This window comes from Callionymus lyra, chromosome 18, assembly GCF_982586985.1.
Source record: "Callionymus lyra chromosome 18, fCalLyr1.hap1.1, whole genome shotgun sequence".
Classification (NCBI taxonomy): Eukaryota; Metazoa; Chordata; class Actinopteri; order Syngnathiformes; family Callionymidae; genus Callionymus; species Callionymus lyra.
In genome coordinates this window covers 17,910,315-17,926,533 of record NC_141835.1, presented here as the reverse complement: position 1 = coordinate 17,926,533, position 16,219 = coordinate 17,910,315, and the positions used below count along the sequence as shown (strand labels likewise).

Sequence of the window (16,219 nt, the reverse complement as noted above, 5' to 3'; positions counted from 1 at the left end):
ATACATATATTGTATTTTTTAGTTTCTTTATTATGGATGAACTTAATAGTGCAATTCATACTATAAATCCCCGAAGGGACATCAAGAGCAGAATTAAGTTTATAGAAAATACGTTTGTTTATGTTTGAGTCCGAATTAGATTTTATTATAAATTATTGGGCTGAATTATTTTTTATTGTCCTAACCCGGTCGCTGGTTTTTTAAATGATTCTTACAATGTACCGATTCGGCTTTATTCTGAAATTGAATTGACTTCCTGCCTCACACTCTCGCTTGGCAACAGCGTTTTTTTCTTTTCAAAAGAGAGTTCAATCTTGCGGGACGAATTGAGGACTACGGAAGCCGAGCCGGTCACATTCCGCTGGTCCTCCTACGACGTTCCGCTTCCTCTCGGGGAGATTCTTCTCCTCTGGTCCGAAGCAAAAGGAGGCGAAAAAATCAAAAGTGAGTTTTGGATTTACTTTCTTTGGCAATCTTTGGTTAAAACTGAAAGTTAAGTAAGCTCTAAAAGGGAGCGAACTTCCGCGTTTTCTTATCAACCTCGACTAGTGAGTTTCTACTGCACAGTGTGTGGAAATGAACTTACAAGAAAAGCTATAAAAAACCTTTTAAAAACTCTCAGTTGACTCTTAGGGCATTTACTCTAAGACCTAAATGAAAACCGTGTTCATTTAAAAGGTTATTTTGACGATCTATCTATACATGTATACACGACTGGAATGACAGAAAATCGTTCATAAACTATATAATTTAGTTAAATGTTGGTTCTGTATTTTGATTTAAAGTCTCAATAGTCTATAGTTTGTAAATATGTTCGCAAAAAGTAGCAAATCATTAAACAAAAAACAGAGCTTTGTACTTCAGTCCAGCACAATGGACTTCACGTTGTCTTGACGGCGAGGTAACCATGTTACTGCAGACAAATCCAGAGATAGTTGATACTGTAAACACTCTTTTTGACGTTTAATATGTTTGGAGTCGTTCGTTTTTTAGATATTTATCTGATGTTTATACGTTTTTATTTTATTTTGTTCACGTTTCGACTGATATATTTGCAAAATAAAAGCCCAGATAGTGCCCAAAATATTTGGAGATACTGCACACCTGTTACATAGTTATTTGTCCGCCTATCCCAAGTGTCCCCTGCCTCTACCCCATGTAGCTGGGAAACAGTTGAGAAGAGAATGTTGAGTTTAATTTCAGATTATACAAGTTCTGTTGCTTGGACACCTTTTATTTGTTATCCTTTGGTTTGTCTTAATGTCTTCTGTTATTGTCATACACGTTGAATTACAGCGTACAGGGTTTAAATGGTGTGTGTTTGTGCGTGTGTGCAAAATGTATCATATCGAACAATACGTACTTCACCAGCCACCGTTAAACCACCAGATGAATGCTTCATTTCATGATTAGATCAGACTTTGGTTGCCGGGTTTGTGTATTAAAATTCCTCATGAATAGACTCAGTTAATGTCTCTTGATATTAAGTTACAGTACAAGGTGCCGACCGTGGGTGTGTGTTTACACTCTAAACCTGTAATCAGACAGCTTTTTTGTGTGTGTCTCTGTGTGTGTGTGGTTGAGTCTGTAGTGAATTAAATGTGTTGAAACGTGAAGTGTGTGGAAACGTCATCGGTTTCTTCCAGGAAGTCCTCGTCAGAATTTCCTTTTATAGACGCTGAATACAAAAGAATTGCTGTTCACTTCCTGTAAACAACTTCCAGCCGGTCTTTGTTGCGTCCTGATTGGTCGAACGGGTTCCACGGACCCTCTTCGACTCGAGGAAGTTCCCAGGATGAGGAAGCAGGTTTCCCCTGCTGACAGAGAGCCACGGTGAACGCAGGGTGCTCTGATAGAGAAATGTGAGTCTGATGGGATTATTAAAAATATCATATTTTAGTTTACCCCCAAAAGTATTGGAAAAAGGAACAATTTCTGTTTAAATATGGAAGTTTCTAGCATTAACTCAGCGACTTCCATAAGTACAAGTAAATACTTTGACACGGGAATGTACAACAACAAAAAACGTTATAATAATCATAAGTAATTAATCTTAGGACTTTTAGGATGTGACTGTTTTCATATTCTGTATTTTATTACAAAATGTATATGATTTGCATGTAAAGGACTATTATATAAATCAATGCTAATAACAAATGCATGATAATGTTCATTATACTGAAAGATAAACGGAACTCTGCAGCTCTCCTCCACTAAGAATCTGTTGTTTTTTTACAAACGTAATTAACAACTAAATTGCAAGTATGAATAAAAACTCAAAATCAAAATAAATAACTAAGAGTCGGATATTCGTCTCATCAGATTTTATTAGCATACAGCTGTCGTCCGTCGTGGCATTAGAAAGTAGTATAACAGGAAATGAACAGACAAAATAAACTTCTCCTGCTAAACACGCAAACAGACTTGGATCTACCGTTTATAAAAGCCTGACGTAAACCATGTACGGTGAGCAGAGAATGTTTAACTGAAGTAAAGGTTGACCTCGAAAAAGGGATTATAGTAATGGTGTCTCCGGCACTGTGCACAACATATAACTGTTGATGCAAAATGCGAACTTGCCGAACTCAGATCCTTGTGTTACCCAGTTAAAGAATAAATCTCGCTCTGTTTCTGGTGTGGACTGGAGCTTCTTACGGTCCTGAATAACTGTCCGCCTATCCCAAGTGTCCCCTGGTTACTGTATGTTCGACTCTGATGTGACAGTTTGAATGATCTTTATTAACAAATGACACATTTTTCTGACATCATTTGTATGGTTGAATATTGCATGGTCAACATGAGATTAAAAAGATGTCGGTGCCAGAAGAGTGCAGTGTTGAGAGTCTGCTGAACACCATCATTCTTTCCTGGTTGCTAGGACATCTAAACAGAGACGTTTCTGGTCTATTTATATTGAAACTGTCCGCGGCCATACACCAAAATAGTTTTTTTTTAATGTGGTTAAAGACTGTTTTTTTTTTTCTTTTTTGACAGGGTGTGTATATGACTTCTAGTCTTTCCGCAGCCATCCTCACGTGTACACTTGATAACTGCTTCATTTTTCACTTCTACATGGACTTTAAGATGTTGACCCTTGACTAGAACCCACCAAATGTATCCCAACTGACACTTGGGAACCACGAGCAAGTCGCTGTACACACCTCTTTGAAAACTAAATTAAATTTGATCATCCATGTTGGGCTATTGGTTGCATTGGTCCCTCACTATACTGTGGTTTACAGAATTATTTTCTTTTGTACAGTACTGCATATTTAATTATATTGTAGCAAACTGCCATCAGAAACTGCAAGACTCCTTGTGTTATCTCTGGAACAAATGGGTGGTTCATTTTATAATAAGACCACCAAGCTTGATGGGAGGCACCAATTATCACACCCACCTTACTAAGCAAACCAACATGATGCCTTTCTACACACTGCTCTATTTAGTGTTGGCGGATTGATTGTTAAAATCCTGTACTCAAATTCTATGTTTACGTTAAAAGTGAATAGCGGCTCTGATTGGTTGGGCGGCAAAGCAGCATTATAATCAGCTTTATTTGCCAGTGTTGTAAAAACAAAACAGGAATTTGTTGTGGTGAAGTGGAAACAGTTCACGCCATTTGATATTCAGTGCCAAACTTGTCTTGCACTTGGTCTCCAGTCGACATGAATTCCAAGGAGAATCTGATAACTTGCCTCCAAGGCCAGACTGGGGGAGTTCGGATTGAGATAAGACTTTTTTGGGGGAACAGGTTTTTCCCACTGCCTTGAGTCCTTTCAGGGGCCTCTCTGACGATTCCAATGGCCGAATTATGCTTCAGGCCGTGCGGACCCTCTCTCCATGATGGTACCTGATGAGCGGACAGGGAATTGAACAGCAGTCAGCCGACCATTTCGAATGAGAAATGCTTGCGGTTTACAGCCATGCTCCTTAAACCCCTATGTCAGAGTCTCTTCCGCATCACGCATCGCATCCAAGATTCCAATCGCTTGTCTAAATTTGCGATACCAGATATCCACCAGTTTCAAAAAGTAGAAATCCAGTTCTCATGAATACAAATGGGTGTATGTCTGTCACCTCCTCCACAGAAAGAACCGTTCCATCAGGACCTTTTCTGGTTGAAAAAATGGTACCAGACCAGCTGACCAGATCCATAGTTAGTAGTTGAAATGTCGGGTGAGTCTCTGACAGATAAGAAAGAAAGCGAACGCCTACGTCGAGAGCTGAAGAGAGGGGGAGCCGTTCAGGTCGCCTTTACTGAAAGGCACAGCACCCCATAGATCAGGGGTCGGCAAAATTAACAACTCAAAGAGCCATATGGACTTTTTTCCTACATGAAAGAAATCCCTGGGAGCCACAAAACCCCTTTGACTTTAAAAATAAATATCATTCCATAATGTTCACTTTCTCTGTTTGCCTTTATGCTATCAATATAAATACAACGTTAGTTGGTGATCGTTCACTCAAAATGTACTAATAAACAAATTTTTCTACTCTCAACTAAGGGTTGGGATTATTTAATCTGTTACTTTTTAGAGTTATGGACAAAAATGTATGTTTTTTAATGTAGCGATTGTAGCTCAGTAGTCTTCATCTTCATCATTAAAATACCTCTTTGGTGCTCGTCGGTAACGTCCCTCTTGTATTAAAGCAGAAGAATTGATCAAAAAAATAATAAACAAGTCTATATTTTAGGCTTGATTTGAATGGATGATACCAGACTGTCAGCCTAAATCTCTTATGTCAAGGATTCAATACAAAAGCGACGTTACAGACGAGCAGTATGGAAGTATTTGGATGTTATTAAGGGTCTTTTTGGACGAAGATGAAGACGAAAAAAAAAACTGAGCTTCAGTCGCTACATTAAAATGAACAAACATTTTTGTCTATAACTCTAAAAAGAACATATTACTCAGAAAATAATCCCAAACCTTAGTTGACATGAGGGTGGGTGAAGTAGAAAATATGTGAAATTTAATAATATTGGGTGAAATAATACTTTAAGCATTGATAATGATCATAATAGTGTTTTGTATATTTACTACAGAGTCATGGTTGTTTTTCCCTTTCTTATGTAAAGACTATGTGACTCTGAAGGGTTATTTATATATACATTAATATACATCATAATTGTATCATCATCATTATTATATTATTGTTATTATTACCATCATTTCAACAATGCAGAATACAAAATAAAAGGACATTAAAAAGGAAATGATTTGATAACCAACTTAACTTAATTTATAATAATGTACACGTTTGTAACTGACTGATTTTGCTGAAAAATATAAAATATTTCTATGTAAATTAGGTAAAATACTACAACTCTCATTGTTTTGCATTGTTACTGTTCCTTTAAGACCGAGACAGGTGAGGGAGGAGTCACAGTTCTGCCTGAGGATCTTGAAGAACTACCTTCTTATATCAGCAAATTACGTACAGTACCAGTAAAAGTTTTGGTTCAACAAAAGGTGCTCGTTTTTCAAGCATTATTGGAAAAACTATGAAACATTTAAATCAAATTCCCACATTTATACTTATTTATTCTCAAAAAACTCAGTTGTGGGTTGCCGACCCCTGCCATAGATGGATATATAGATATTAAAGGTATTATTTGACAAAAGGATAGGACTATTTATTTTTAAGCATACTCAACTAAGTGTCTATTTGGAGATAATGTCTCTCAGGTGTTGTATAGAACTCGCCCATTTGAAGCAGCCCTGCAGCTACAGAATTCCTCCAGTGAGAGGACTTGTCTCAGCCTGGCCAGCCAGCACCAGAATCTTTGGTCCAGCAGACACGCACACTGGCACACCCACTACTTTGAAAGTCTCATATTAAGGCTCGACGACGTCTAATTTTAACTTGCTCGGACAAGACCACACTTGTGCTATCCAAGGCTGAGGAGGAATGAGGCGGCGTGCTGTGACCTGCTGCAGAATGGGGAGAAAACTCTAAGCGAGGGAAGAAAGAGTTCAGTGGATTTAATAAGCCATAGAGAAGTTCAACGTTCAGCTGAATACATATGAAAACATACAATAGGATTCTTGCCTTCTGTGTGGCACAGAAGCAGCCGGATTCTGGTGAGTAACTGATGCTTGTTTGGGGTTTTAAAATGGCCTGTGACGTTCCTTATTCCAGTTAACAGTGTGCATAAATGCTACTATTTGACACGTCTTCAAACTGGTTAAGTTGTGCGAGTGTTGCTCGCCATTTTAGCCGAAGTACTGATGTGTCTGTAGCGTGTGGCTTCAGGGCAGTGGAACCAACAACTATGTGATGTGGCTTTCTAAACCTCAGTGTGGAAAGTAGTCAGGAACTTATTTTCCAGTAGATTTTTGTTATTGATATCGTAAACATCATCTGCTCCAAGGGGGTAAATGAAGGGATGAAGGTTTTCATGAGGATCTGCTTCGTTAGATCTTGAAATAATGTGATTTATTTGACTATTTTAAAAATATATACTTGTATAGCGTCTGTTCCAAATAGATGCTGTTAAGCATTTCAAGGTCTATTGCAAAATGTCGAGGGCTGGAACAAAAGTTCTTTTGTAGTACCAAGTATTGAAAGTTGCTTCGTGTATTGATTCCAAATTTCAAAAGATTAATTCGTGGCAAAAGCAGTGAACTTCGGATTACGCTTTGGGGCTTGGTTTTTTCTATTGGTGTCGTCCCATTTCATTCTTTTATTCTGTACTGCCACCACAAAGAATTCCTATGTTACATTGGCTATAACTGGCAATAAAAGGTTCTAATTCTTATTCATTTGTTAATTGTTGTTCTTTTGTACTAGAGATTATTGGTTATTTATTTTTCCTGTAACAAACAAAACAGCAACTCAAGATTTGTAGTATTTTTATGGTAATTTTCTTTTTGATATTTCTGTTTTGTCTTTAAAAATTGGTCTCTATTTCAGGCAAACGAAGCAAATATATTGGTAACAGTATCGAAAATGTTTGATCGACAACCAGTTCTATCAATGTCTGGGTTATGTACTACATCTGCTTCAGTACAAAACTTGTTACTACCTTTTAAATCATGGTTGAAGTAACTGCAAATTACTGAAAATCCCTGGGAAAAGTTGGATGGTGCTATTATAGTATAGTAATAAATTCTCATACCAGTCTAGTCTGCAGCATTGCAGCTGCTGTATTCTAGACCTTCATTCAACACTTGATGTTTTGTAGGAATTACTTATATCTATTAGGGGTACTGGTGCTGAGTTTAAGAAAAAATGTTTTCAATTCTTGTTTTGAATGCAGTTTTGTCTTGGTCTCCTACCAGACGGAGATTTTTCAGAAAATCCTCAAACAACTTCAATCAAAGTGTTTTGATGATTTTTGCTTCATTAAAAACCACGATTTTCTCCGGCCTAACATTTTTCTGTGCCTCTTTACAAGTCAAGACACTTGTCTCGGTCACGTGATACGTTATGGTATTCATTACCTGCGAACTACAAAAAAATAATTAAAAGGGAAAAGGCCAACTGAAGGCAGTTCCATAAAAAGAGTTACAATGGATAATAGATAATAATGGATATCAGTTTGTATGTAGTTGATTGTTTGTCCTAAAGCGGATTTTAAAAATGTCATATGTCCGAAAACTACTGCTGCTGACTAAGGGGTTTTAATGGCACGAATATAAACATTGTAGTTGCAATTGCTGACTCTCTACTTTAAGATCTTGTTTTATAACGGGTTGTTTATGATTTAAAATGAGGCTTTCTCACAAACGCATGGTGAGATTTCTCCTGCCTTCAATCGAAGCAAACATTTGATCGTGGGTGTAACAGCCGACTGATGCATAGACGGCGGCAACTTTTACGATGTTTGTAATGGAAAGGAGGGTTTTATTGACTCTGGGAAGAGAGGAACTATTTTCTAAGTTATGTGTCAAGTGTCACATGTGTGTGAATTTTTCCAGCGATCATGATATTTCAACAGGCAGTTTGGTCATTACAGATGATTTACGGATAACTAACCTTAAACAGTAGTTTTTGTACCTGAAGAAACCAGACGCATTATATTTAGAAAAAATATACTTCAACTTTTTGAAGAATATTTATCATTTATCTGTTGTCGAAAAACAACTAAGCAGGCTGATAAAGATAAATCTTAGGTTAATGCTGTTTGTATGCCTGAATTATTTGCCCTCAAGTATCATCCCACAGTCATATATGTATGTTTCGATTCTCAATGGGTTTTACTCTGTGGACCAACTGCGTTTAGGAACGTTGGAAAATATCGACATGGTGGTATATCGTGATGTTCTTTTCCACGATACACTAAATTTGACAGCACTGTATCAAATCATATGTGTTAACCTAGTTATTTAACATGTTATAGTTCGATAAATTGTTTTTAAAATTACATATATCCTTTTTTACAATTGCCTTATATTCACGATGTGTTCATTTTTGGCTTGTGATAACTTCCGGCCACTAGATAGCAGTGGTTATTACTTCCTTCGCAGCTAAAGAAACAAAAATGAATAGGAAATCATGGCGAAGACTGTGGATAAGAGGATACAGTTGACTTATAGCTGATCAGGGTTCTCACCAGGATTTTTTCACAGAGTAAAGGGGACCTGTGCACTTTAAAGAATTTACGACTACAGTATCACAAAAAATGTATTGTATGGCCAGATTCTTGCCAATACACACCCCTAGTTGTGTTGTCTGTAGTTGACTTTAAAGATGGTGGAAAGTGGTTTCCTTAGTCTACCATTAATTTCTATGTACCTTAATAGTTAGTTAAAAAACTCATACATTTAGGGATGTTTCACTATCACATTGTAAAGAACAAGAAAATAGTATAGTATTTAGGTAATTGAACTGGAATATTTAAACGACGCAACTACATTTATTTACTCTCACTTAGTTGTTGACATCAAACTGTAAGAACATTTTTATTAAATTGTGCTCTGGAATGAAATGCCCACTGTCCCAATTCTGCATTCCTGAATCACTTGTTTAAATTATAGTTAAATATACCTAAAGATTTGTCAACAATTTAACATCTGTTACCCAAACTTTAAGACATTTTTTCCATTTACCAGTTTTGTCCAAAACGATGCAAATATTTTATATAAATATATTTAAACGCTAAACATAATTTTATTTCGGAGTTTATTCAGCTTTTTTGTAGTTAAAAATCCGACACGTGGACTAGCATTTTAAAAAGACTCACCCCCACATATGTGGTGAGCTGAGATCATACCTCCATTTTCGACACGCATGACTTCTTATTTAACAATAGCATCATATGTCTGTGTTGAGGCATGTGAGGCATCTGGCCTTCTAACTGTTGTTTTTGTGGTTCAGTCGTTGAGGTTATTTTCAGATGGACTTAGGAACTCATGGAATCCGTCTTGTGCAGACACTTTTGTGGAGCATGTGTTCAGTAAAAAACAAAACGGTTACATTTGAATGTCTGTCAGTCGGTAAGTGTGTTGCATTAAAGTTCTGTGGTAAAAGTGTCGCACTTCCCCTTTCGTACTTCTGCCGACGATGCTGTTTTTCCAGCTCTCTTCCTATTTTCTTGATTCTTTTTTTTTTTTTTACTCTCTACATCGGCCTGTCTTCATGTTCCTTCCTCATTCTACTCAGCAAGACACGTCATCTCTCATTCACTGCTTCTGCTTGTTCCTGCTCTCACTGCTGAGCCCTTTCTATACATTTTTTTACCACTTGTCAGTTCAGGTTTTTCTTTGTTTATTTCCATAAAAGTTGTTGGGTTTGCATCACTGACTCAATGAACAGGGCCTACTAGGAAAATTCTTGATTTTTTTTTTCTGGATCAACCATTGATATTGAGTGTGTCACTTTTATTTTTGCAGGTGTACGTGTGTAGATGTGTGACAGCGGAGTGTGTGAGGACAAGCCCCCCGCCCCCCCTGTCAGGATGAGCAGCCAAGGAGGAGCCAAGGATCCCCAATCCGCCAATCACAATTCTCGACCTCTGCCGTCGGTACCGGAGGAGAGAAAGTCCAGAAACAAGATCATCTCCATGTTCGCCTCAGAGAAAGGTAGGGAACGCCCCTTAAAGGGTCACGTAAAAGTTTTGACCTTTTGACTCCTTGACACGCAGGAGGCAGGAAAAAGGACAAAGACAAGGACCGGCCGGAGATCTCGTCTCCTTCTGACTTTGAACACACCATCCATGTGGGTTTCGATGCCGTCACTGGAGAGTTCACTGTAAGTTGACAAAGAAAGATGTTTCTAAACATTTTGAAAGATTAACATTTACAAGTTTATCTTTTCTATTATGCTTTTAAACGCAAATAAAATGAATAAAAAAAATTTGAAGATTTAAAAAGTTTTGTTTAGCTCCCCCTGGAGTCTAAATGGTGTGATTACAATTTGTCAATTCTTTACTATTGCCAATTGTCTGCATTTGATCACAAAACAAGATATTGTACTGGTTACTTCAAAAAGTCTCTCAGTACTTCATATGTAAACACTGTCTCTTTCTTCTTCTGCAGGGAATGCCTGAGCAGTGGGCTCGGCTCCTTCAGACTTCAAACATCAGTAAATCTGAGCAGAAGCAAAACCCACAAGCAGTCCTGGACATCCTGAAGTTCTACGATTCAACCAGTGGAAAACAGAAATACCTCAGCTTCTCCGCCTCAGGTCAGTTTCTAAACTAAATGTCTTGGTTTTTTTTTAGTCATCTTGAATATCTAACGTGTAAACTATTCTTTTGTTTTGTCTCTTCCAGATAAAGACACACAGTCTGTAAGGATCGTTCCCTTGTATTCTTTCAATATCTCGGCATCTTTTCCTTGTCATCACACATGCATGTGTACTCGTTGCAGCCGGGCAAACAGGGTACAAAAACCTCCCCATCAGGGGGCCGGGATGGTGACGACGACGAGGACGACGATACACCGCCTCCAGTTGTCGCTCCACGTCCGGAGCATACCAAATCAGTAAGTTATCTTCAAGGATGATTCAAAAGGAGATCAAAAACGGTATAATATCAACTTTATTTCAGGTGTACACGAGATCAGTGATCGACCCGATTCCAGCTCCTGAGGTAGACTCGGCATCAAAGTCTAAGAAGAAGGAAGGAAAGATGACAGATGAGGAGATCATGGATAAACTAAGTAACTTGACTATATTCAAAATCGAAGTGAACGATGTCAATGTTACTGATGTACACGTTTTTGATCTCAGGAACAATAGTCAGCATTGGGGACCCGAAAAAGAAATATACCCGCTATGAGAAGATCGGTCAGGGGTAAGTTAAGAAGTCAGTTAAGAAAGGGTTGCTAGAGCCAGCCTCAGATCAACATTAAACCTTCCCAAAAGAGCCGGGAAAGCATCCAAAACACAACATTTATTGTACAAAAGAGATTAATTCACATGAATGCATTTTCTTCCCCAAAACATACTTGTTTAAAAGAAGCATGATTAGTTGGAAACATGGTTATCCTTGCAACATTGCTAGTGCAAGATATCAGGGTCTTTATTTAAACAATTTTACTTTCTATAGGTATAACAGAAAAAAAAACTGATCAAGTTATAATTTCACATTCCTTTAATTATTTTGTGCTTGCTTTTAAAAATGACTTGTTAATACATAATACTTGGTTCTGCCCCTGTTTCATTTGTCCCCGTTGTGTACTACTTGTCATGGGAAAAGGAATGGAGGAATATATATCTCCAGCAATCCAATAAATAATACAACAATAAACAAGGAGTACAATATCTCTCAAAATGTCCAAAAGCCAAATCCTACGACCGAACCAGCGAATAAAACGGGAAAGGAAAAACGGGGAACCTGGAAGCGACATAAAAGAAAACACAGAGGTCAAAACCCTCTCTGGGAAACAAACAATAACTAAAATACTAAGGCAATAGAAAGGCAAAGTACTAATCTTGAGAAACGCAGCCATTTACAAAATGTACATATACTGTAAATACATTTCTAAAATCACAAATAAAAGAAAGCATGACATTTACTGTCCTTCGAAATTAATTAAAAGATAAATAAAGTGCTTTTGTATTTGTTTTCCTTGATTTTCTCGAACTCCTGTTTTGTTCTCAGTTGTATCTTGACCTTTAAAGTATATATTTTATTGAGTATTGTTTTGATTGTTTAAGCACATTGTGACCCTGGTCTGGAAAAGCGCTATATAAATACAAATTACTTACTTACTTATTATTATTTATAAATAAAAACTATATATATGTTGTAAAGGTTTTATTATTTTAATACCATAGCATTAAAGCTATTTCAAATACAGTTGATCTTTTCTTCTTGTTACTACAGTATGTATCTTTAAGCTCCCACATAAAGTAAGCTTCATTTTAGCTCTGCCACGACAGAATTAAAATGTGCTGTAATTAAAATACTCTCCATTTCATCCCAGGGCGTCTGGCACAGTTTATACAGCGATCGACGTGGCAACAGGACAGGAGGTAAGAATCAAGTTGACTTGTTATACAATTAAAGTCCATTATGTCGACAACAAATGTACTAAACTGAAAGGAAACAGAGTCAGACTAGTAGATTTCAATGATATTGTCTCGCAGGTTGCCATCAAACAGATCAACCTGCAGAAGCAGCCGAAGAAGGAGCTGATTATCAATGAAATCTTGGTCATGAAAGAGATGAAAAACCCAAATATAGTCAACTTTGTGGACAGGTAACATTCACCCTCACATCAATGGGGAGTGATCAGAGTGTACTTATGATCCTCATTCTTGTCAATAGTTTTCTGGTGGGTGATGAGCTGTTTGTGGTGATGGAGTACCTGGCAGGTGGATCTCTCACTGATGTTGTCACGGAGACCTGCATGGACGAGGCTCAGATTGCTGCTGTGTGCAGAGAGGTAAAAAAAGACTAATGTTTTACCCTAACAGTGTCATGTTTTTGTCTTGCTGATTTACAACCTTTCTCTCTAAACACACATGTGACGTCCTACATATTACCTCCCCATCCAGGTCCTGCAGGCTCTAGAGTTCCTTCATGCAAACCAGGTCATCCATCGAGACATCAAGAGTGATAACGTCCTCCTAGGGATGGATGGATCCGTCAAACTCAGTGAGCACGACAAGAATAGATATGTTTGACTTGTACACGATCTTAACATCTCTCCTCTCTCCAAAGCCGACTTCGGCTTCTGCGCTCAGATCACTCCAGAACAGAGCAAGCGCAGCACGATGGTCGGCACCCCGTACTGGATGGCTCCAGAGGTGGTGACGAGGAAGGCCTATGGACCCAAAGTGGATATTTGGTCTCTGGGGATCATGGCTATTGAGATGGTGGAGGGAGAGCCGCCTTATCTTAATGAGAATCCTCTTAGGGTAAGAATCTCACACAAACCGTTATTTGGCTTCTTATGCTTCGAACATGATCAAAGGTTTTTATTTAAACTGTACATTTACATGTCAGTTCAGTACATGTATAAGTGTATCTTAATATAAGCCACGCTCACTACATGTGGGTATCTATAAGCCACAGCTTTTTAACTTTTTCACCTAAATAAATTATTTAATTAGTGCTTGTAACACAGCAGTAACGTGGCTAGAAAATGTTTTGTGTTTTTTTTTTATTGAGTCAGTTCTTTATTCTCCCATCTTTTCAACAGCCAGATCCATCACATTTAACTTTAAAAAACGTTTTTTGCATCTGTGGGCATTATGCTCAGATTGACTGTCGAAAATGATATCAAGCCATCGTCTTCCTCTGCGTGACTTATCTTATCTTCCGACATGGCTTTGAGCTTCCTGCCAGAGCGCTACCTGGTGGCCATTACCACTTACAGAGTTATAGATGAGCTCTCTCATTGATTAGGCAGGTATTTGCTATTCAAGCTAGTTGTTTTTTTTAGTTTATTCATCTTATGAAGGCTCTTTTTCGTTAACCCTTCTTTGATTTAGCTTCATTGTCCCAATAAATTGTATGTGACCCCTGAGGAAATTTAATGGGCCTACCATTTTTCTAAAACATAGTGCAAAGAAATGTTTTTTTAGAAAATAAATCGATGTCTTTCTATTACAAATCATGTTTTTTAATGTGTTGTGAATCTGGAGGTTTTTTTAGTTTTTTTTTAATTGTTCGACGACTGAAATCTATCATTTCTTTGTAGGCTTTGTATTTAATCGCCACCAACGGAACTCCAGAGCTGCAGAGTCCAGAGAAGCTGTCCCCCGTCTTTAGATCCTTTCTGTCCCGCTGTTTGGAGATGGATGTAGAGAAAAGAGGGTCGGGAAGAGAACTACTCCAGGTAGAGAACGCCTCTGTACACACCGATAAAGATGTTTAAAATGTGTCTGCCTTACTTGGATGTCTGGTGAATATTTTATTTTTGGGTTTAGAGGCAAATACTGTATTAGATTTTAACTATTGATCACTCTTTATGTAATACAAAATATATACATGAAGCTAATCTTTAATACCCAATCAAATTGAACCATTTTTCATTTTGTATTACCTCTATAAACTGTGTATGTATATAGTATATGTAGTTCTAGCACCATTTTATTTCCTTTTCTTTTATCACCCTCACTCAAACCAATTATTTTCTTTTTATTATTTATGTCATACTTTAGTTATCACCTTTTTTTACATAAAGTATCCATTTTTGTTGATCGCGATATAACCTTGACACTCACTGATGCTCAACCTGTGTTTCCAGCATCCTTTCCTGAAGCTGGCCAAGCCTCTTTCCAGCCTCACGCCGCTCATCCTGGCAGCCAAAGAGGCCATGAGGAGCAACCGCTGAAATTTGCATCACTAACTACACGAGGTGACCAAAGATGAGAGAATCTTCGCCAAACTGGCTGCCAGTGTCCGTACATTCTTTTTTACCTTTTACAACTTTCCGAAACCGAAGCTGCTGTGCCTTCTTCTACTGCAGCCACGTGCTGCCACCATGTGTCCGCCAGTCGCCACTACATCAAGGGTGACGCGCCTCCTGCCTAATGATCCAAGACTTTAAATTAAAATTCATTTTCAGATCATAACTTCGATCTAATGAGCATTTGTTAGTATTGCATCACTCTGCCAAAGTTTTGATATTGAACAAAAGTGTTTTTCAAATGGGTTTTCTATTTTCCTGATGGATTTAAAGTGTATGTAGCCATTAACTGGTGTTCTTTAAAAATGATGACCACCATGTTTCAGTATTTCTGTTGCACTCCTGGTTTACTCTGCTCTGCAATTTCAGTAAATAATAAGGGTTTGGCTCCTCCTTTGATTATTTTTGATTGGTAATGACTACTCCAGAAACCGAGGGCCACACTTCTAGATGGCGAAATGGGACCAAAACAAAGCTAAGCAGCTTTTTTGTTAAGTTGGAAAGTACTGTCTGCCTTTCGGGAAATGTGTTGCGATGATGACATGATTCTTATTTGAATATAGAAAACACTCCCAATTTCATGTCAATATTGACTAGAGAAAAGTTTGTTAGCAGAATTAGCTTATTGACTCATTTTGATGGACTGGACTCATACAGTTTAAAATGAGGTGCATGTATTCTCAAAGATATTTTTCATCGTACAAAAAGGGTTGATGCATTTCACTTTTTTTCTACTTTTTCTATATGTGGTTGGATTTAAGTTTCTTATTTTGTTGTTTTCGCTTTAGAATGAATAAACCTGGTGTCTAACAGTGAGTATTGACTCTATAGTATTCACAAGCGGTGCGTTCGGTTCTCCCCACAGTCCCAAATATGGTCGACTACAATAAGAATTGAATCATTCTGACCATCGCTATCCAAAAATGTTGATGCTGTTAAATGGGAAATTGAAGTATGAACGTATAGTGTTGTTTTTGTACGAGCTTAGGACAAAAAAAAAAATGTGTTCATAGAAAAGTCATAAAAGTGCATGTCAGCTTCTTTTTACACCAGGTAACTTTAGTCCCCAGCGACATTCCATGTTTTGAAAGGGGGATTAAGGACAATCTTCTTTTCTATCTCAAAACGTTCAATCAAGTCGGTTTGTAAATTATTAATAAAATTAGAATCAAACTTGCTTTTACTCTGTTTGTCTTTTTTTGTCAAGAATCTCGTTGACGGTCTAGACTCTAGAGTCTTTGAGTTCACCACACAAGAATTTAAATGTAAGAAAAAATGTGATGAAGCACTTAAATTTGTTAAAATAAATAATAAAAATAACTTAAATAAGGCAACTTGAGGGAAATAAAAACAATTGCATATGATTACATGGCAAAAATATATATATTTGCGAATTATTTATGAGG

The 16,219-nt window shown here is 37.5% G+C and overlaps 1 protein-coding gene across 2 annotated transcripts; it reads left to right on the top strand.

Annotated features, from left to right (window-relative positions):
- Positions 1 to 324: 324 nt before the first annotated feature.
- LOC148060811 (serine/threonine-protein kinase PAK 2-like) lies at positions 325 to 15,990 on the top strand. 2 transcript variants are annotated; one of them, XM_087779600.1, is made up of 15 exons: positions 325 to 444; positions 9,843 to 10,031; positions 10,094 to 10,200; positions 10,488 to 10,635; positions 10,724 to 10,740; positions 10,821 to 10,934; positions 11,000 to 11,111; positions 11,182 to 11,245; positions 12,381 to 12,429; positions 12,544 to 12,656; positions 12,725 to 12,842; positions 12,955 to 13,054; positions 13,121 to 13,317; positions 14,103 to 14,240; positions 14,652 to 15,990. In XM_087779600.1, exons 2-15 carry the CDS (start codon positions 9,857 to 9,859, stop codon positions 14,736 to 14,738), a joined length of 1,539 nt encoding a protein of 512 aa, XP_087635726.1. In that variant the 5' UTR covers positions 325 to 444; positions 9,843 to 9,856; the 3' UTR covers positions 14,739 to 15,990. The 2 variants fall into 2 exon arrangements, with proteins under 2 accessions (XP_087635726.1, XP_087635727.1); XM_087779601.1 differs by lacking the exon at positions 325 to 444 and adding an exon at positions 5,934 to 6,089.
- Positions 15,991 to 16,219: the final 229 nt, after the last annotated feature.

Bases quoted from the DNA above. Each gene is read 5' to 3' on its own strand.
- LOC148060811 (XM_087779600.1), top strand. From the start codon at position 9,857: ATGTGTGACAGCGGAGTGTGTGAGGACAAGCCCCCCGCCCCCCCTGTC. The intron at 10,032-10,093 runs GTAGGGAACGCC...CTTGACACGCAG, and splicing joins CATGTTCGCCTCAGAGAAAG to GAGGCAGGAAAAAGGACAAA. The intron at 13,055-13,120 runs GTGAGCACGACA...CTCTCTCCAAAG, and splicing joins GGATGGATCCGTCAAACTCA to CCGACTTCGGCTTCTGCGCT.